Consider the following 21,270-nt stretch of genomic DNA (forward strand, 5'->3'; position numbering starts at 1 on the left):
ACAATTTAAAAAGAACTTTGAAAGGCAATTAAATAATTTGCTTGACATTTTCTTAATTACGTGGTCTTCATAATTTTGGCAATCTGGATATATTTTCAAATTATAGTATTAATGTCACAAGGTTATTCTTAATTTGTAAGAGGTCTTATGGGGCAGGGTTTTTTGTTTGTTTGTTTTAAACTTTTTTTGAAGATAAGTTAGTCATCCTTGAATTTTCCTTGTAGAGAAAAGCAAATATTATGTATATTCCCTTTTTAACCAAAAAATTACACTCCACACTTTTATTCAGCTTGTTTTTTTCCATTGACAGTATGCCTTGAACATCTATGTCTGTGCAACAGCTTATTTGACAATTATTTGCCAAATGCGAACTCTTCACTTGGTGTTGTTTTAGGTGCCAAACATACTGTTTTGAGTAAAACCTACAAAGTCCCTGCTCAGATGGAGGTTACACTCTAGTGGGAGAAATGGACCATAGGCAAACAGCTCATAGTGAATGGCAGTAGCACAGTGAAATGCTACTAAGGGCTGTGAAGATAAATAAAGCTGGATAAGGAGAGAGAGTGTTTGACAAGGGGCACCATTAGTAGAGGTGACCAGGGAAGACCTCTGAAAAAGGAAGCACTCAAATGAGGGCAGATAGTGAGCCATGGGAATGGCTGGGGAAGGCCCGGAGGAGAGGCAGCCTTGTCTGGCACACTGAAGAAGACAGCAGGATGGCTGGAGCACAGTGAGTGGTAGGAGAGACACAGATGTCTGAAACATGATCAGAGAGGCAACCAGGGCAAGAAATGTAGCATTGCATTTAGACCCTAACTCATTCCTCTGTAAAGCTTCATAACTTTCCATTTGATGGCTTCTTACAACTTATTTAACCAAACCACTGTTTATGGGCATTTAGCTTTGCACATTTTTATTCAACAATCCTGCAACTAAATCCCTTTACACACGAGTGCATATGGGCATAAATACGCATATCTGTGTGGGTGAAATAGTAAATTTCTTGTAAAAGAATTGCTGAACTCAGGTTATGCACATGTAAATATTTACATTTGCCAAATGCTTTCCCCCAAGTACAGCATGGAGTTTATTCCCTATGCCAAATTTTATGTCTGTGGTTGCTTTCCCTCTGACTCTTGTCAACACTAGATGTTATTCAATTTTAAAAGTTTGGCTAGTTCAACAGTTAACAATCACACCTTGCTTTAAAAAAGTGTATTCAGGATAGCTGAGGTGGAATGTATGCTTATTATCCATACAATTTTTATGTGAACTGCTTGTTTGAAATACATAATCTTTATTTTCTTTGTTGTTGTTTTTTTTTTTTTAGAAATTTTATGAATAAGCATCAGAAGCCAGTGCTAACAGGCCAGCGGTTCAAAACTCGGAAAAGGGGTAGGTTGTGCTGTGTATTCACGTGTGTATGGGGCTTTTTGAGAGTGAGTTAAGTTCTGACCAAGTTATGAGATTGGGGAAGGATTAGAATTATCCTTGTTTCCACTGAACCTCCCTACTTATCTTCTTTTGAGCTCTGGATGTAGAATCTGAAATTCTGTGTTCAAGCCTCTGAACAGCCAGTTATTTGTGTTTGATTTTGGACAGGTCATTTAACTTGTCTGAACTTGGTGTCTATCTACTAAAGGAGGATGATTCTATCTGGCAGGTTTCCTCACTCTCCTATGAAGCTATGAAGATAATAGATAATAAAATCTACTCATTTTTGATCTCAGCATTTGTTATCTGAGTTTTGCTATCTCTGTTGCTCTTAAGAAAATGTTGAGAACAAAGATGGTAAAGCTTGACTACCTAAATATCTTTAAAACTCAGGATATTTTCAAGTGTCTTTTATTGTGGGAAAAGTAGTAAGAGGCCCCATTTGGTGACCGGTAACATTTCTATTTGTATGAGTGGTTTCTTTTTCTGTTATGTTCATCTTACCATCCTTTCTGTGTAAAGAATAGTTTTACATTTTTCATCAGTTTTGCATAATTATATAGAAGTCCTTTTGGGCTTAGAAAAAAAAATAGTTGAGCCATAACTTAATAAGGAAACTTTTTTTAAAGGGAAACGTAATATGAAATTATTATGTTGACTAACACTGAGGACAATAACTGAAACATTTAATAAAGTATCATATAGAAAGATGAATGATGATTGGATATCCCTCTGTAGGCCTCATTGCTGATTATGAAGCATAACCGCATATAATGGACAGCAAGTGCTAAATTGTTGAATCAATAACCCATATTATATGACTTTGGCATTTCCAACGTTGAGGTAGCCCCTGCAGCTTATGCTCTCTTGGGTAAATACTATGTCTGCATAAGTAGCAAGTCTAACCTGGCAAAAGGTAAGGAAGTCTCAATGCAATCAGTCATTTGGAGTAGAGGAGTTCACCAGAGAGTCACTGGATAGCAGTGGAGGCTACATTTAACTCTTAAGTGCTGCTTGCTGGGAATTCACATTCCTACTAAAAAATGAACATTAAAAAACTGTGAAGTAGCCAAAAGGTGGTCATTTGGCACAGTATGTCTTGTGATTTCCCCTTTTCCTTTTTTTTTCATTCCTGTCTCATCCCTATAAGCTAATGCACATGGCCTGAACCATCTCCCTCTGCTAAGTCCTCATCTTGGTCTTACGAACTGTGTCCCCACTACATTTCCCGGTTGAAATCCAGATGCTGGTATCAATACAAGGCATTACAGTCAACGCACCTTCATTATCTCATTGTTTAAAGCTGTCATGGGGGAAAAAATGATATGGATAATTTCAAAAGGACTTCATCAGCAAGGAATGATGTAGTTCAGAAAGCTAATTATAGTTAGGGTATTGTTGAGCCTGGTAATGTGATAATATCTAACATATGCCCAACTGTGAGGTGCAGAAAGGTTCGCCTTTGCCTGCCCACTGGGGGAACGTGTTAATCTCAGACCTGGATCTCCAGCTCGAACAGCTTTAGAACAGCTGTATTCGTGCGACGCTGATTCACGGTAACTGAGCTTAAAAGCCAAGAGAGGGCCCAAGGATTGCACAACAGCAGACTTGATTCAACAAGTAAACTGGCCTTAGAGTCAGTCTTTAGTTTTGAACTGGAAAGGTTTTCTCTGATTCTGAGATGGTTTGTCTTTGATTCATTTGGTGGGCAAGATTGTGCCTCTGTCTTGCTGTGCTGGAATACTCTGAGAGAGCTACCCGGAAATATATATTATTTGTCAGTTGATCTGGATTTATATAACTCAAGTCTATTGGGGATTTAAGTGGCACTTGAGCTATTTTGTGCCAAATTGCTGGCTGGGAAAAAAAAAATGGAGTCAACCTCATTTTCTACACTTCACAATGGTGAATTGCCTCCTGATGATTTATCATGTTTTGGCTTTTCTTTTGCTATTATGATAAATCTGACTTCAGATAAATGGTTGGCAATTTTGTAGAGCTGAGGCAAAAAAAAAAATCTAGTGAGGATATTTCAAGGTCATTTTCATAGGCTGTCTTCTGAGGTTCTGTCTTCAGTTTAAATCTGTTTGCTAGCAAAGCTAATAATGCTCTTCCGTGCCAAGCTAGTAAAAAAAAAAAAATGTATTTTCTATTGCTTAACATCAAAATTAAACATTATGATAGGACACATTTAGAAATCCATTCAGACTCTTTCTTTATGAAATATACACATCTTGTTTATGATACGACTTCAAAGAAAGTATGTTTTCTAGTGTGGCTTGTGGGAATTTGAAACAATGGAAATTTCTCCCCTGAGCCATTATTATGTTTAGCTAAATGAAATATTTAATAACAGAACTAGCCTCCCTATAAATTTTGTAGAGAAATTGGATTAAAATTAGTGAAAATAGGAGAGAAAAAAAGGAACAACTGCAGGCATAAAGAGTGAGCATATACCCTGGGTTCTCCCTGAGATTTTTCATCTGTCTTGGCAGTTTTAAGTCACCTCTTGGTTTTATAATAAGTGTTAGCAACTAATCTAGTATACCTTCAAATGTTGAAATATATATGTTTGTATGTAAATATAAATATGTAAATTATACAGGTATGTGAATAGTTAGAAAACCCATGATTGTTCATTTACTATACTTCAGTGACATTCAAAAAAGGATGTAAAACAAAACAAAAAAGGATGTAGATTTTGTTTTTATCACTTAATTAACAATAGGGAAAATGTTATATTAACCAGTTACGGAGATTTCCAGAGAAAGAAATATGGTTAGGTAACTTACAGGCATATTTGAGCATCAGAAGTAAGCCTGTTTCTCTGTCAGTATAAGGGCCAGCATGACTAACTCTGTAGTGTCACCCTTGTGATTCACCAACACAGTGTAAATTTTAGACCCTAATTATATAGTTCCCGCTTCAAGGGAGGTTTGACCTGCCAAACGGAAACTCAAGGAAGTTATAGCATATTTTCACTAGGATTTTATTAGTATTTTTTGCTAGACTGTCCTCAAGTGAAATACAAAGTACGTATAATGTTTCAGATAAAAAAGGAACTTGGGAGTAAAATGTCCTGTTTCCCCAAACTTTAATCAGTGTTCTTGCCATTTTCTTGTTGGGGAATTTTGTATTCCTCTGGATGGACATTTTATCAGGTGCGAGCTTCTTTTCAACCTAGAAAAGAATGATTAATCCTCGCATGCCTTCACTACGTTGTAAGATTCCCAAACTGCACAGGATTATCTCGATCTGATGCATGATTGCTCACTGTTGAAGTATCTTGGGCCATGACATACTGTCTTCCTTCTCTTACTTTCCTCTTCCTTGGCAAATCTCTTGGGAAAACAGAACTGAAACGAAGGGCTTTGTACAAACACAAGTTTTGTTATGTTGTCTCTCCCATTCAAAACCGAATCCTCTGCATGAATTCTTAGCAGAGCCTAGAGTTTAACCTGTTTACTAACTTTCATTTACCAATGCCTCACAATCATCATTTTCAAACCATCAAAGTCTGCTTCTCCACCGGGGCAGCATTCAAGGACGTTGTAGAGCCATCCCGGGAATGGCCTCAATTGGTTTTGAAAGCCAGTTACGAGACCCTAAACAACTTGTGGCATTTTGGCTTCTCCTGTTCTCATCAACAGAAAGAAAACTTTTTCTGTCAAGGGGGAAGGAGAATTATCTTTTGGCTGGACCCCAAGGGTTAGGGGGTAGTGTCCCATGCTTGCCAGTGAGTTCCTTCTGTGCAGTCACCATTTCCTCCTCTCTGGCTTCTCGTCATCTGTTCCTCTGGAGTTCCCATTCTCTTCCTCCCCTTCTACAAAACAAGCCCTTAATTATATTTTTTTTTCCACCGTCAACATTTGCATGTTCTTGGCTGCATAGTGTTTTGCTTAGGGCATCAAAAGGACTTTTATCTCTTGTTCATGAAAAATTATGTTCAAGTTACGTCTGTCTTTATGGCATCTTACGCAGTGTGACTCTGACTGGTACTGGGAATGCCATTCTTCTCTGGCTTCTCTGATGCTGTGGTGTTTAACCCCTTACAACTCACCCTTTCTACTTGACCAGTCTAAGCAGTCAGTCTGTACAGACCAGACAGGCACTGTCTGGTTTTCAAGGAGTTTTGAAATGTATCAGAGTCACCTGGTTTAAATGCTCAAACCATCCTGCAAAGCATGTTACAGCAACAGCAGATCGTCTCCCCAGAGGAATGCCTTCCACTCTTTATATGCTTTTTAAAATTTTTACATTCACGTGACCACGTAACATTCTTACATGGTCTGCACTTGATACTATGGAAGATAAGGATTTAGCTCTCTACACAGCCCTACCCACCTGCAGATGTCTCTTTGTTTCTCTTTACTATGGGTTGGTTTTAGTCAGACCACTGTTTCGGGTTTATATTACTGTGACTTTGTGCATGCTAGTCACAGTTCAGCTATTCCTTGATTATTCCTCTTTTTCTGAACTTCATTTTGTCTTTGGAGTTAACATTTCCTAATTTATCCTTTTTTGTCAGTCGTCATTGTCCGTATCTTAACACTCAATACTAACATTTCCCTTCATTGCGTAAAAATCTTTGAATACAAAAACTTTAGGAATTCTCATCATATATCATTATACTATCAGAGGGAAATACCCTCCCGGGCGGTTTGCCTTCCAGGTCAGCAGTACAGCTGGCAGTATGAAATGTTGGAAATGTCTTTTTACCACTCTCCAGGAGAGTCCTGTTCCCTGGCTCATAATTTTTTTTCTCTTTTTCCTGGGATCTCATGACTTAGTAAGATCATGAGATCATGAATGATTCTCATTTTGGTGGAGTGTCTGCTTCAATAGCTTTTTAGAAAGGAGTGTATGAGAAACATCATTTTCAAGGCCATGAATGTCTCAAAATCCATTTATTCTGCCTTTACATTTGGTTGATAGTTTGACTGAATCTCAGACTTAAGAGTTTGGGAGTCATTTTCCCATAGAAATTTGAAGAAATTTCTTCTGGTTTCTGGTATTTCTATTGAGCAATTTAATGTCATTCTGTTTTTTGATAGTTTGTATTTGCTTTGGGGTTTTGCCCCTTAAACTTCCAATAGCTGCTTTGTTCCCAGCATTGAGATTACATGATAAGATAGGAGTCTTATCCAGTGTCCTCTTTGAATCTTTGTGCTGGGTGTCCTACAGCTGTTTACTGAGAAACTCATGTCCTTCAACTCTTTAAACCTTCTTGGAATTTTTAAATCATTTCTTTCCTTTAAAAAAAAAATTCTGAGTTCCTGATTGGTTCAGTTGACAGAGCATGCGACTCTTGATCTTGGGGGCTGTGAGTTCAAACCCCACATTGGGTGTAGAGATTACTAAAAAAAAAAATGAAATCTTAAAAATAATGTCTTATTATTATTTGAACATTTGACTGGTCTGCCCTTTTTCTTATCTTTTTTGCTCCTATTTAATAGGTCTTTTTTTCTTGATTTTTTTTCTAGTTTCTAAAAGATATTCTCAGCTTTCTCTTTCAGCTCTTGTATTTAGTTTTTAACTTTTTCTATCATACTTTCCATTTCCCAGAACTTCTTTATTCATGAAAGGATTCTTCGTTTTTTGACATTTTATTTTTCCTTTCCTCTTCCTCCTCCTCCTTCTTAACAGTTGCAGTGTCCACTTATCTCCCTAAAGGTATTTATGATAGGATTTTTGTGAAGTTTCTGGTTCATCATTTGCCCCTCCTTTCCACATCTAAAATCATTTTCTGAAAGGGGAGTGAAGGTGAAGTCCTTTGAATTGAATCCTACCTTTGCCTTTAATTTAGTGATTTTTTTTTTATGCCTCTTCTGACCTCTGATTTGTCATGTTCACTTGTTTTCAACAGTATGTGATCCTTGCTTTGTTTAGGATCTGGCTCCAGGAGCCCTGCTTGGTTCAGTTGGTAGTGCATGGGACTCTTGATCTCAGGGTCAAGAGATAGAACCCCACATTGGGCACAAGAATTAATGAAAATATAAATAAAAAATAAGATCTGACTCCAAATTAACCTTCCACAAGAAGCCTTTGAGTCTGCTGAGGGTAGGAAGCTCCATGTATCTATATCCCTAAATCCTCTGAAGCCTTTTCTGGGATTCTACAAATTCAGAATTATTTTCGTTATAATAGTGAGATACCTTTTGCCTCTTTCACACATTCACTCATGGTTTATGGTGGTTTCCCAGAGGCTCCATGATGTGTGATATCACAACAGATTGCACTCCGTGGATATGGGAATCCATCTGTCTGCTATTAAGCCAAGCATTAAAGAGATTAAACAAAAGCCTGTCTTCACACTATTTTAATTTGATAAATATTTTAAAATTTTCTGTTTTAATTTCTATAGAGTAAGTATCCATAAAAATAACCTCCTTACAGAAAAAAGCTCTTTGGAATCCTCAGTATTTTTTTAACGGTGGCAAGGGGTCATGAGACCAAAAAGACTGAGAACATCTGCTCTGAAGCAATAAATATATATATATAGCTCATGGTATATATTAAATATTTAAGTGTCCTGGAATAACTTATCTTATAAAAAGAAATAAGTGTTCATTACATGTGGAGAAAAGGAAATCTTCATGAAATGTTGATGAGAGTGTAGAGTTGCATAGCCAGTATGGAAAACAGAATTAAAGTTCCTCAAAAAAAATTTAAAGGGGCTCCTGGATGGCTGAGTTGGTTAAGTGCCCAACTCTTGATTTCAGCTCACGTCATGATCTCAGGGTCCTGGGATCCAGCCCCGCATTGGACTCTGCTCTGCAGAGGGTCTGCTAGAGGATGTTCTCTTCCTCTTTCTTCCCCTTCCCTCCCCTCTCATGTACACACACACTCTCTCTCTCTCATAATAAATAAATCTTTAAAAAAATAAAATAAAATAGAACTACCATATAATCCAGTAATTCCACTCCTGGGTATTTATCTGAAGAAAATGAAAACAGTAATTTTGAAAAGATACAGTCACCCCCATGTTCATTGCAGCATTATTTACAATAGCCAAGGTATGGAAACAGCCTAAGTATCCATCAATGTGGATGAATTGATAAAGAAAATGTGATATATACATATATATAATAGAATATTATTGAGCCATAAAGATAAGGAAGTCTTGGGACAACCTGAATAGTCCTTGAGGGCATTATGATAAATGAAATAAGTCAGAGACAAATACCATATAATCTTACTTATGTGTGGAATCTTTCAAAACAAAACAAAAACCCTAAACTCATAGAACAGACAGGTGGTTGCCAGAGGCAGGGAGTGAGGGGCAGGCAAAATGGGTGAAGGTAGTCAAAAGGAACAAATTTCCAGTTGTGAAATAAATAAGTTCCAGGGATGTGATGTACAGCATGATGACTAAAGTTAATGATACTGTATGGTACAATAGAAAGTTGTTGAGAGGGAAGATCTTAAAAGTGCTCGTCACAAGAAAAAATAATTCTAACTATGTATGGTGGTGGATGTTAACTAGACTTACTGTGGTAATCATTTTGCAAAATAGACAACTACTGAATCATTATGCTGCACATCTGAAACTGATATGTCGATTATAATTGATATACTGATAAAACTAATGTATGTCCGTAATAATAATAATAACAAATAATAAAATAAAAAAAAGAGATGTCCCTCTTTATTTCCTCTCTCCTAATCTTTATTTTGTTCATTTGTGTATTCTCCTTTATTCTTAGGTACTTCTTCCTGAGTCATTTTCTTCTATCGTAAATGAAACAAAATTTTAAGTTTTGATCGTTACACCTTATTTTTTCTCAGATAGTTAGGGTTAATAGATTACATTGGCCAATCATATGTATGAAAGAAATGATCAATTATCAATTTTATTGTATGTTAGAGTTAATATACTCTTCTGGTCCTTTTAAATAGAAAAATAAATTATTTGATCAAATAAATATTTAAACAAGGGGTTTCAAAACCTGTAAATCTAGCAGAAAAGCTTAGTTGTCTTCCAAGTTTTAAATAATCAAACTGTCAAATATAATATCAAACTATCCAATGAACAAAGGAAATGTATGGTTGCATTTGGGAATAGGATTGTAAATAAAAGGAATAATTTTGTGACTTATTCATTTTAGATGAAAAAGAGAAATTCGAACCCACAGTCTTCAGGGATACACTTGTCCAGGGGCTTAATGAAGCTGGTGATGACCTTGAAGCTGTAGCCAAGTTTCTGGATTCCACAGGCTCAAGATTAGATTATCGCCGCTATGCAGACACACTCTTCGATATCCTGGTGGCTGGCAGTATGCTTGGTAAGCCGGGCGTTATAGATTCTTCTTGTAGTACTTTAAATTCCATTGAAATGTTTCCTTACAAGATAGAATCTTTATAAATTTACATTAGTGAGAGTTAATAAAAAATAGAAATGGGAGTCTCTACCATTTTTACCTAATTTACAGTTTGGGGTGATAGTAGTTTGTAGAAACAGTTACTGGTAAAGAAAGGCATAGAAATTACTATTTTTGTTGATGTCACAACACGGCCACTTTGTTGTATAGTGAAAGGCCAGGTTCCCATGCATCTCTAATTCTTAAATGATCTGGAACAGATACAGGAAGAGTAATTGCTGTAGTAGAGTATAACTTGGTGTATGTCCGCTAGTTCCTTCCAATATATGTATTTAACCGCCGAATACCTAGTACCTTTTCTTTTGAAGCCATCCTTTTTTCTTGTAGTGAAATGTAACTGTGTCAACAAATTTACAAGTAATCCTCTGTTTTTCATTAAATGCCATTTAATCCATAAATAATAAAATATCAGAAATATGGTTTAAATCTGGTTTTTAAAAAATGTACAGTTGTAAATATAGAGTTAAAAGAAATAAAGATAAAAGTTTAAAAAATTATTAGAGATGGATTAAAAGCAAAATAATCTTATAAAGCAGAGGCATTAGAGAAGAAAGCTTTAGAATACTATTTGAGTGACCTAAATGTTGATTAGATATCATAATGACCCATTCGTCTCATATTTATTCCTTAGAACTTAGTTTTTATAATTAGTTTCTGTGGTAATCATAAATCACGAGAAGTGGTCAAATCTGCTAGGCCAGTGATTTTCAACTGCCTAGAGGATATTTGCAAATGTGTAGAAATGTTTTGGTTGCTGAAAAGACTTGATGGTGGAAGTAGGTATGCCACTTACTTTCCCATGCAAGGGATATTCAATATAATGAAAAATTGCCCTGTCCTATGCGATATCAGCACCTTTCACTGAGAAACACTGTTTAAGCCAGCCTACTTTAGGACAAGATACATACTTTCATCCATTTTGAAGTAGAGCCATACCTTAACTCTTCCCTCTGAAAAATCTCTCCATTTTGGTACATGCCTCCACTACTCCCAGGCCCCCTTTTGATCTGTATAGCTGGTTTTCACTACATACCACGTTAGTTTTGTTGCTGTGATTCATAATAAAGATCTCACCTTTCCACTGGATAATTCAAGTCCAAGTATAAGATCTATATGTAATGTGTTCAATTCCCATGACCCAGAGATAACAGTTGTTAATATCTTGATTAATTCCCTTCTTGAAATCTCTTTACCTATGCTAATTTTTGAGAATGGGATGGTATTATAGAAGTATGATACTCTGCGTGGCTGTTTTTTGTTTATTCAACAATATATTATTGCCTTTCATGTCCATGCGTGTTACTTTAGATGATTCCAAGAAGAACCAAAACCATACTAATTTTGAAACATATTTAATTTGTTCCTAGTTGTCTTTATTGTAAACAACAATATAATCAGTATCTGTATACACGTAGCTTTATATTTTCTTATTATATCTTTATATATTTAGCAAGAATTAATGAATTGAAGGATATCTCTGTCTTTGTCTACCTATCTGAGAGAGAAGACCAGCCCTCAAAAGCAATATTCTAATTAACATTTTATCAAAAATCGTGTTCCTACAATTTACCTATACCTTTAGCAATATTAGGTACTCTCAAGCTTGTCAGTTTTAAAATTTTTGCCAATTAAGTAAGTGATATTTTCATTCAAAAATTTTAAATCAATGGTGAAGCTGAACATTTTCTGATGAGATGGTTGGCTTTGTATTTCATTAATTATGATATACTTTGGTTGATGTACTGGTAAATTCTCTACAAGAATGATCTTCTGCAGGCAGCCCTGGTGGCTCAGAGGTTTAGCGCCACCTTCAGCCCAGGGCGTGATCCTGGAGACCCTGGGAGTCCCACATCTGGCTCCCTGCATGGAGTCTGCTTCTCCCTCTGCCTGTGTCTTTGCCTCTCTCTCTCTGTGTGTGTGTGTTATTTAAAAAAATAATAATAAAAAAATGCTTTAAAAAAAATAATGGTCTTTGGCAAGTTTTGATTGTTGCCAAAGTCACTCATGACTATTAGTCAATCCTATAGACACCATTTTCAGTTCTTAGTGCTGACCTTCTGTCGTGCTGGAAAAGTTTACTTTTTTCCCTTACATGACCTGTATACTTCACATTGATAATCTCAAAGCTTCATTCACCATCTGTATAATGATGATCAGCAAATTAATAACTGTGGCCCCAATTTTGCTTCTTCACTCTACATGCATATATCCAAGAAGGTAGGGTAAACTATGTGGTAAGACTTAAAAGCACAGCAGGTCCAACCCCTGGATACCTACCAGGTTGAGGCCTATGATGTAACGGAGAAAGCCAGCCAGGAATAGTCTTTTTATATAAACACTTTGTTTACTTATTGAGTATGGGAATTGTCCTCACACCCACACAAAAAATTTACCTTCCTGCATTGTTCTTAAAACAATAGTCTTCATGGGTTTTCAGTTGTATTCTTTGAAGAGTAGATACAAGAAATATTTTTTCTTTCACTTCTATTTTGAGAAAAACAGCAGGCCCACCAAAATTTTAGAAAAAGCAATTAATATTTGGTTCTAGAATCAGAGTGAAAAATTTAATGCAAGCTATAGCAGTATTATTAATGTGTAACATGTTTTGTAAAATAATGCAGTTTTTAAAACTTATCTTTTACGGGACCTGGATGGCTCAGTTGGTAAGCATCTGCCTTCTGCTCAGGTCATGATCCTAGGGTCTAGGATTGAGCCTCACATCAGGTACTCTGCTCAGTGGGGAGCCTGCTTCTTCTTCTCCCCCTGCCTACTACTCCCCCTGCTTGTGCTCTCTCTCTGTCAAATAGATAAGTAGATAAAATCTTTTTTAAAATTTTTTTTAGAAAACAAAACTTCCTCTTAAGGAAAAAGACTAGTTTCAAAATCAGAGTTTTCAGTTATGTAACTTCTGTCAGACAGGAGTCATTAGCCCAGAGTTTTTAGATTATCATCTTAATAAAATTTTGTTCCAGGTGGCTGTATTCATTACATAGGGCTAATTAAATCATGCATAAATTAATTGCATGAAAATAGATTTCTGAACGAGCTGACTTTTCTGAAAAGTAATTTGCTTATAAAACTGTATGCAGGGCAGCCTAGGTGCAGGATCAAGTCTCACATTGGGCTCCCTGCATGGAGCCCGCTTCTCCCTCTGCCTGTGTCTCTGCCTCTGTGTGTGTGTGTCTCATGAATAAATAAATAAAATCTTTAAAAAAATAAAAATTAAAAAAAAAACTGTATGCAGGAGTATGAAAAAGATTGGCTAGGTATAGCACTTCTCATCCAAAGATCTGAAATCACAAGTTAAATCAAGGCAGTTATATAAAAGAAGTAGCTGATATATATTCTTCAAATATTTGTTGAGTGTATAAAAGGCATTAGTCTAACTTGGCTTATTCAAACTTCCTGCCCTAATTACAATGTAGAATCAGAAAACAAGGAGCACCTGGGTGGCTTAGTTGGTTGGGCAGCTGCCTTCGGCTGGGAGCATGGTCCCGGAGTCCAGGGACTGAGCCCGGTGTAGGACTCCCTGCTCATGGGGAACCTGCTTCTCTCTCTCCCTCCCTCTACTGTTCCCCCTGCTTCTGCTCTCTCATTGTCTCTCTGTCAAATAAATAAAAATCTTTTTTTAAAAAATCAGAAAATGAAAATATCTAGCGTTGATTCTGTTCTAATCAACCAGTGTTTGTAATGGCCATCATTGAAATTTACAGGAGAAGGCTTTGAATGTGCAAAGTTGAGTCATAGAAAAAGACATTATTTTGTTCTAGTCTGCTTATTCCATGACATTGTGTAGGAAATAAGGAAGAAAGATGAGAGAGAATAAAATATACCCTTTCCTAGCTAGCATAGCTACCAAGTGATCAAATACAAATAACAAGGAGTCAAAGTATATACTGTTCAACCCTGTGTGGATAACTGCCTTGTTAAAGAAGGGAACCGTTCCAAGTCTATTCAAGTAGAAAGTCATAAGGTCTGCTACAAGAGCCAAGTCTGGTGAACCTCGGTGTTGGTGACCTGGAGTCCAGCAAAATGTTATCAAGCCTGGAAAACGTGAACCATATCCTAATGTCAGACACATCAGGAACTACATTGAAAATAACTGAGTCCAGACTTCTAGTGATAGTATCCTGGTAGAACAATAATCTCACACACTATGGCAGTAGTATAAAATGGAACAACCAGTTTACATTGTATTAGAAACATATACAAATATGTAACAACATATGCATCTACAAAGACACCCCATCCTATGAATTTTTCTGTGCTTCTAGATTTTTACATCTACTTTTATTGTGGTTTTTTTTTTTTTTTTTTTTTTTTTTATAGTCACTCGGTGGGGTGGGGCAGAGACATAGGCAGAGGGAGAAGCAGGCTCCATGCACCGGGAGCCCGACGTGGGATTCGATCCCGGGTCTCCAGGATCGCGCCCTGGGCCAAAGGCAGGCGCTAAACCACTGCGCCACCCAGGGATCCCAACTTTTATTGTTCTTGATATGCAGGAATTGATCTGGTCTGCAAATGCTCCTGTCATTTCAGCAATTGTCATAGTAATCACCTTTCCCTTTTCAGCCCCCGGAGGAACACGCATAGATGATGGTGACAAGACCAAGATGACCAACCACTGTGTGTTTTCAGCAAATGAAGATCATGAAACCATCCGAAATTATGCTCAGGTAGAGTCCATCATTGAGAGATTGTTGTATAAGAAGGGACACAATTGAGCAGGAGTTAGGGAAACATTAGGTTCAGAAATTCTACAGGCTACTTTTTAAATAGGAATGTTAGCTCTTAAACATATGAAAAGATACTCAACTGCATTCATAATAAGGCAGTGGGCATTATAACTTCGCAAAGGTAGACTTGTTTTCTTACCTCTCACGTATACAGACAGAGAATTAGATGCTTGCATAAATTCTCATGGGATTATAAATTGGCACAACCTTTAGGGAGAGCAATTTGGTACTATCTTTTAAAACTAAAATCACACATTGTCTTTGACCCAGCAGTTCCATTTCTAGGACTGCATCCTACAGATATGTTTGCATGTGTGTAGAGTGACACAGACAGTGGGAGTAATCAGTGATGCTTGTACTAGCATCATGGGGTGGAAACAACATGGAAGTCTTACCAGTAGAGTACTCGTTAAAACTTTCTAATTCATATTAATAGATTATTATGTAGCTATTAAAAAAAGAGAAAGAAGGTATTTGTGATATAGAGAGTCTGTAAAGGATTCATATCCAGATTAAACTAAAGAATTGCAAGTCAGTAAGAAAAGGATAAGCATCCTTATTAGGAAAAGATGTATGGGCATTTCAGAGGAGAAGAAACACAGGTCTCCCCCAAAACAGATAAAGACATGTTCAAACTTATTAGTAATTAGTGAAACTTCAAATAAAATCATGCACTATCTTTTTGCATTTGTTACATTGGTAGAAAAATAATAATAATAATAATAAGGTCAGGAAGTGGTGGGATTATAAAATCGAACAGCCTGATAAATGTGATCTTGTAAAGCTGAACATACATGCATTGAACACAGCCAATCTAGGATTGGTGTGTTCCTGTTCTGTACTGACTCTTTCACAGTCATTGTTACTCTCAGTGCCAATCCAATCCAATTTGTTGGATTTTAATGCCATTTGTTCTTTTTCTTTATTGCATACTAGTTTCCGGCCTGGGTCATTGTCCTTTCTTCATAAAGGGCAACACCGCACTGCCATTTTTACTCTTGGACTCCATCTTGATCACATTAAGGAATAAATATACTGTTTTAGATGAGAGTATATTATATGGATGTTAAGAGAAAGGAATTAGATTCAGAAATCATTTTCAGTTAGAAAAATATTATATTGATAAAATCTCTATTTAAATAAGAACATTATATTATTTTCTTCAAGCTACAATAACAAAATAAGGAGGGCTTAAACAGTAGAATTTTATTATTTCCAGTTCAAAAGGCTGGGGAGGCATGATCAAGGTGCCACCCAATTTAGTTCCTGGTACAGTCTCTCTTGTTCTTACAAGGCCATCAGCCCTATGAGATTAGCGCCCCATCCTTATGGTCTCATTTCACTACCTCCTAACGTCCTTACTTACAAATACAGTCACATTGGAGGCTAGGGCTTCAACATGTTTATTTAGTAGGAACACAAACATTCAGTCCGTAGCAAACGTCATTCCACTTTAAAAAATAGCCCAGAAATCCACTGACACAGTTGCAAACCCTGCATGAGTGTTCTCAAGACTGTGGGGGCCAGTAATCTTTTATAACTATTTTTTTTTCTTTTATAACTATTATGTTATACCAATTTTTACTTGTCTGCCAAAAAACATGTTTGTGTCAGCCAAGAGTCAAATTTCTCTGAGGTCTGCTCTCCTCTCCATCAGATCCATGATTTATATGATTCTGTCTGCAACCCCATTCAATTCAGTTGTTTTCAATCTCTGCATCCCACAGTTTTAACATTATTGTATTTTCATCAAAGTCATGTTTTATTTCTTACCTATTATACTCTTGACTGAATTTCTTTTATTCTACACGGTTGAATTTAACTACAATTTTTCTTATTATTAGAGGTCCATGTTGTGGTTATTGTGAGTTTCTATACCTATTGCCTTTTAAAATTATTTACCTAATATTGAATGGTTCTCTTGTATGTTTAGGTCTTCAATAAACTCATCAGGAGATATAAGTATTTGGAAAAAGCATTTGAGGATGAAATGAAAAAGGTAAAAATTCAAATGTAATGCCTTATCTGCTTAAAGTAACTAAATGGAGGGGATGGAAATTTTGCATCTACAGCAACAGGGCATAGTAAAGGACATAGTAAAGTTTTTAATAAATGTTGAATGAGTATGACAGATCACTAGCTAATAACTATAGGAAAAAATACATGATTAACTTAGACTTTGTTCATTCATGTTTCCTGTCAGATAGCATGCTTTGCTCCAAGAAATGATTTTATAGCATCTGATCCCTGACCTATATGGGCTTAAAATAAAAACTGGAGATTCCAAATATGCAAGAAAAATGATTATATCAAGGGAAGAGTCTAGATACGGTGATTTAATCAGTTACAGCGTATGAGAGAATATATGGACAGCTAATACCCAGCAAAATTATTTTATTTCCAAAAGTACAGTTTAGCAAAGGGATAAAAGCATGTCTTTGGAGATAATATATGAGTGGCAATCTCACTGAGGTTTCTCAACTGTAAAATAGCTGCAATAATATGACATACCTCATGGTTGCTGTAAGAAATGAGATAACACATAAGGTAGTTTAATAGAGTAAGTAGCCTCTAGTACATATGGAAATAAATAGTACCTCATTAAGGAAGAGCTCTGTTCAGTAATTGCAACATGTTCCCTCTTCCAATTTCTAAATCTTGTGTATTTATATGTAGCACTCACTACATTAACCTGTTATAGATGTGCATGTTGCTTTATCATTGTTTCCAGTTTTAGATAACTGCAGAATTATAAACCAAGAGAATAAAGGAACCATAACATCTATTTTGCTACTTACTTACTTCCCTCTATTCAAAGTGAATCCATACCAAAAAAAAAAAAAAAAAGTGGATCCATACATGATGGAAGATTTTGACAGTAAAATCTTTCTTCAAACAATGAAGGGTAGCCACTTGAATTGGTTAAGGAGAATATCCATGATAAATTCTACAGGGTGCAGAGCAACCTTTTGGTAGCTTAACCTCTCAGCAAATCACTCAGTTTCTATGTGCCTCAGTTTACTTTTCTGTGAAATGAGGATCCAGGCTTTTATAGGTGGTAACACACAAAGTACTCAGAAAAGTAGCTGGTACCCTTGGCAAGTTTTAGCTGTTACAAACGTATAATTCAGTAGAAACAATACATTTTTATATATAAAATAATTTGTAATATATTAGACCTATATAAGTGCATTTAAAAATCTGGAAGGATACCTATCAAACAGTTAATTAATAATGTTAATTCTAAGGAAGCCAGATTAGAGAGGAGATCACATTTCTATATTCTGAGGTGATAGATTTTATTCTTACTTGCATGTACTAAAGCTTGCTTGCTTTATTTATTTATTTGTTTGTTTGTTTATTTAAGCTTTTTTAAATAGGAAAAAACTTAAATGGAAAAAAATGTGGTCCATTACATTGCTAGGTGCCTAGAAAAATAACAATGCTTGATTAAATTTAAAAAATGGGGGATGCCTGAGTGGCTCAGCGGTTGAGCGCCTGCCTTTAGCTCAGGACGTGATCCTGGATTCTCGGGTTTGAGTTCCACATCAGGCTCCTTGCATGGAGCCTGCTTCTCCCTAGCCTGTGTCTGCCTTTCTCTCTCTCTGTGTCTCATGAATAAGTAAATAAAAATCTTTAAAAAAAAATAAATAAGTAAATGGAAATAATGGGGGGAAATGATGTAAAGCATTTAAATAAGCACTTTACTACTTTTGTCTAATGTATTACCTGTCATGTTTTTACTTCTATTAGCTCATTGGCACCTTGAAAGCTTTCTTAGTTATTTCATTCATAGGATGAATATACTTTCAAAAATGATTTATTTTTCACGGTATATCCATTTTTTAAGGAACATTCTGGAATACACACAGCATCTGATTTTAACATTGATTAATATAATTGATCGATGTGAATATTACTTTTATAAAAGATCTAACTTTTGTACTGTTTTGTTAAAATGAGTATTTTTAATGAGTGCAAGTGTATTGATGTGCTTAAAAAGTACTGTTTAAAAGTTTATTTTGGAAACTATCTTTCATTATCCACTTGAACCTTAATCATCTTTACAATCAGAGGAAAAGGCCAGATTAATGTGAGGTGTGTATGATTTTGTCAGCCCTTTTACTCTGCCTCATTCCTGGTGCTCCCTGGAGCTGTACCCATTGATGCTCTCATTCCCTCATTGTTTTCTTACAAATTTTGAAGGTGACTTTGTTTTTAACTCTTTGCGACTTTAATAGGCATAACCTGGGAGTGAAATGGACAAGTTTGATTCCAGTTCTGCCACTTACTCATAATATAAACATTTAGAATCACATAACTGCTCTGTAATGTAATAATCCTATAACTGTCAGGGATGGTAAATTAATATTGCTCTACGTGCTGCACAGAGTTAATGGAATTTCATTGGTACAAAGTAATGAAAAAGTCAGCAATGCCCCAGTTGTGATGTTGAGCCCTGGGGATCTTGGTAACATGCTCAAGGACTATGATAGTCATGGAATAGAGTCAAAGCACTAGGTGGGGAAAGAGGGGGACGTTGCACATGACTGAATACTCTTAGAATTAAAAATGGGAAGTGAGGTATAATCGCTTTTGCTTAGGTTTTCCTTTAGCCGTTCTGGGGTTGCTACTTTTTCAATTACCCCTCCAAAATTGCTCTTTCTAACACATCAGAAGTCTTTTCTCCATTAAGAACTTGTGTCAGATCCTCCGTTACCTCATCACCAGGGCTGGTAAAACTGCATGATCCGAGAAATACCAAGTTTGAGTCTTGTTATTTTTACAAGAGCATCAAGAACTTAAGAAGCCCCTTTCTCACTCAACAGTCTTGCTTTGAAGAACATTATATGCTCTGAATTCAGAAAAGTCTATGATGATGTCAGAGCTTATTGACTTTTTCCTGTTTTTTGTTTATTGTGCCTTAACAAACCCAAATAAAATGGGTAGATCTAGTGGGGGCACAGGATACCCACAAAAATGAAAAATGTGAAGGACAGCAATATACATCAGTAAATGCTATGCTCATTATGTAAAATGTACCCTCTGTCCTGTACAAAGTCAAATGTAAATTTTTTATGTAGCCTATTTACACTGTTCAAATGTCTCTTTTTGTTTCCGTGGATGTTATCTGTAGCTATGTGTAAGTAAGTAAACTTGGAAGAAAGGAACCATGCCTGAGAAAATCACTTTCCTTAGCATCCAGTTTACGAGTGAGCATATGTGTGTGTTTCTAATGAATAATAACTATGCTCTGCATATGACCAGCTAGCTGTTTGCCATCTAGCCATGCATGCACATTCCATTTGTTATTTTCCTACTTTAGTCCTTGGCTTTATAGACATAATTTCTTTTGTTTGACCCACAGCTTCTCCTCTTCCTTAAAGCCTTTTCCGAAACAGAGCAGACAAAGTTGGCAATGCTGTCGGGGATCCTGCTGGGCAATGGCACCCTTCCTGCCACCATCCTCACCAGTCTGTTCACCGACAGCTTAGTCAAAGAAGGTAATTACTCTCGTGCTTTCTTACCTGGCAGATATAAAAAGTAATGCCACGGATGGTTAGAAAAATACCAGTACCTCTTCTTACTGTGTTCTGCTACCCAGCCATCCTTCATGTAAGAGAATTTCTGTTTATCTTTAAACAATAAGAATTGTATGTGCTTATTGTAGGGAACTGGAAGACAGAAGATGCCCACTCATACAAAGACAAATAAAAACTAATAATAACCTGAAATTTGGGCTGTAGGACTTTAATGTCTAGGTCAGATAACCCTGAAGTTGATGTAGTCTAAGCCATTTCTCTCAATTTAGTTGCTACTGGCATATTTTGCTGGGAAAATGCTTCATTGTGCTTTGTGGGAATTTAACCTTTTTGCCCTTAGGCACAAAATACCAGCATGTAGCACCCACCTCTAGTATAATGAAAAAAGGCCCCTTCATGTTCCCAAATGCTCACTCCTCCCCACCCCCCACCAGGATGTTATTTCCCTGGTTAGGACCATTCTTCTAAACCATTACTTCCCAAAACCTTGTGCTCAGATGTTCATTTTATCACATTTTAAGATATTCATTATCTCAGTTTTAGAAAGAACGTCCAGATGGTTGCCTCAAAGTCTTGCTTTAATTTTAAGGCTAAGAGTTTGATAAGCATATATACAATCACTTGGTTATAGAATAAAACAAAAGTGGGCTCTTAGAGGAGGATAATGATATTCGAGTTATAATGCCATACAAAACAAAGAGTTATTTTTTTCTTAAAAATAAAAGAGCTTTTGTGAAAACATCTGCTTCTTAGAACTTAGTTTTTCTCCTATAAATTTTGAAGTCCCAGCCTCGTTCATGCTTACAGTGAAATGGATTCTAGTTTCCTTGCAGCTGAAAAAAGATTAGTAAATTTAGAATCAAGTGATCTAATTTAGAGATTTTCTATAGTTTTTGACTTAACATAGCTTAGATTTGTGACAGTTCAGATTCTGTGATTATTAGTGTGTTGTTAATATGACATTTTAAAGTGTTTTCCTAAAGAGAATTTGTGATACTTCACATCTTATTTATGTTGTGAGCCATTTTACACTTAAATAAAACAAGGTAAAATGTAAACAGTAAATGCCAATTATATTAGATTATCCTAGGCTTCATAAAAAAATACTTTTCTTTCTAGTTGTAGTAAAATTCTAAGTGATACCTACAACTTCCCTTGAAATGTATCAAAAATTAT

The 21,270-nt window shown here is 36.1% G+C and overlaps 1 protein-coding gene across 2 annotated transcripts in view; it reads left to right on the plus strand.

Annotated features, from left to right (window-relative positions):
- Positions 1–21,270, plus strand: part of BZW2 (basic leucine zipper and W2 domains 2) — a 61,792-nt gene that overhangs the window by 21,786 nt on the left and 18,736 nt on the right. For both annotated transcript variants that reach the window (XM_055314497.1, XM_055314496.1), the window contains exons 2-6: positions 1,331–1,395; positions 9,543–9,719; positions 14,388–14,491; positions 16,485–16,550; positions 19,920–20,055. In XM_055314497.1, the coding sequence (XP_055170472.1) occupies positions 1,338–1,395; positions 9,543–9,719; positions 14,388–14,491; positions 16,485–16,550; positions 19,920–20,055 (541 nt within the window). In that variant the 5' untranslated portion in view covers positions 1,331–1,337. The remainder of the gene's footprint in view (positions 1–1,330; positions 1,396–9,542; positions 9,720–14,387; positions 14,492–16,484; positions 16,551–19,919; positions 20,056–21,270) is intronic.

The sequence above is a fragment of the Nyctereutes procyonoides genome, unplaced genomic scaffold (assembly GCF_905146905.1).
Source record: "Nyctereutes procyonoides isolate TBG_1078 unplaced genomic scaffold, NYPRO_anot_genome, whole genome shotgun sequence".
Lineage (NCBI taxonomy): Eukaryota > Metazoa > Chordata > Mammalia > Carnivora > Canidae > Nyctereutes > Nyctereutes procyonoides.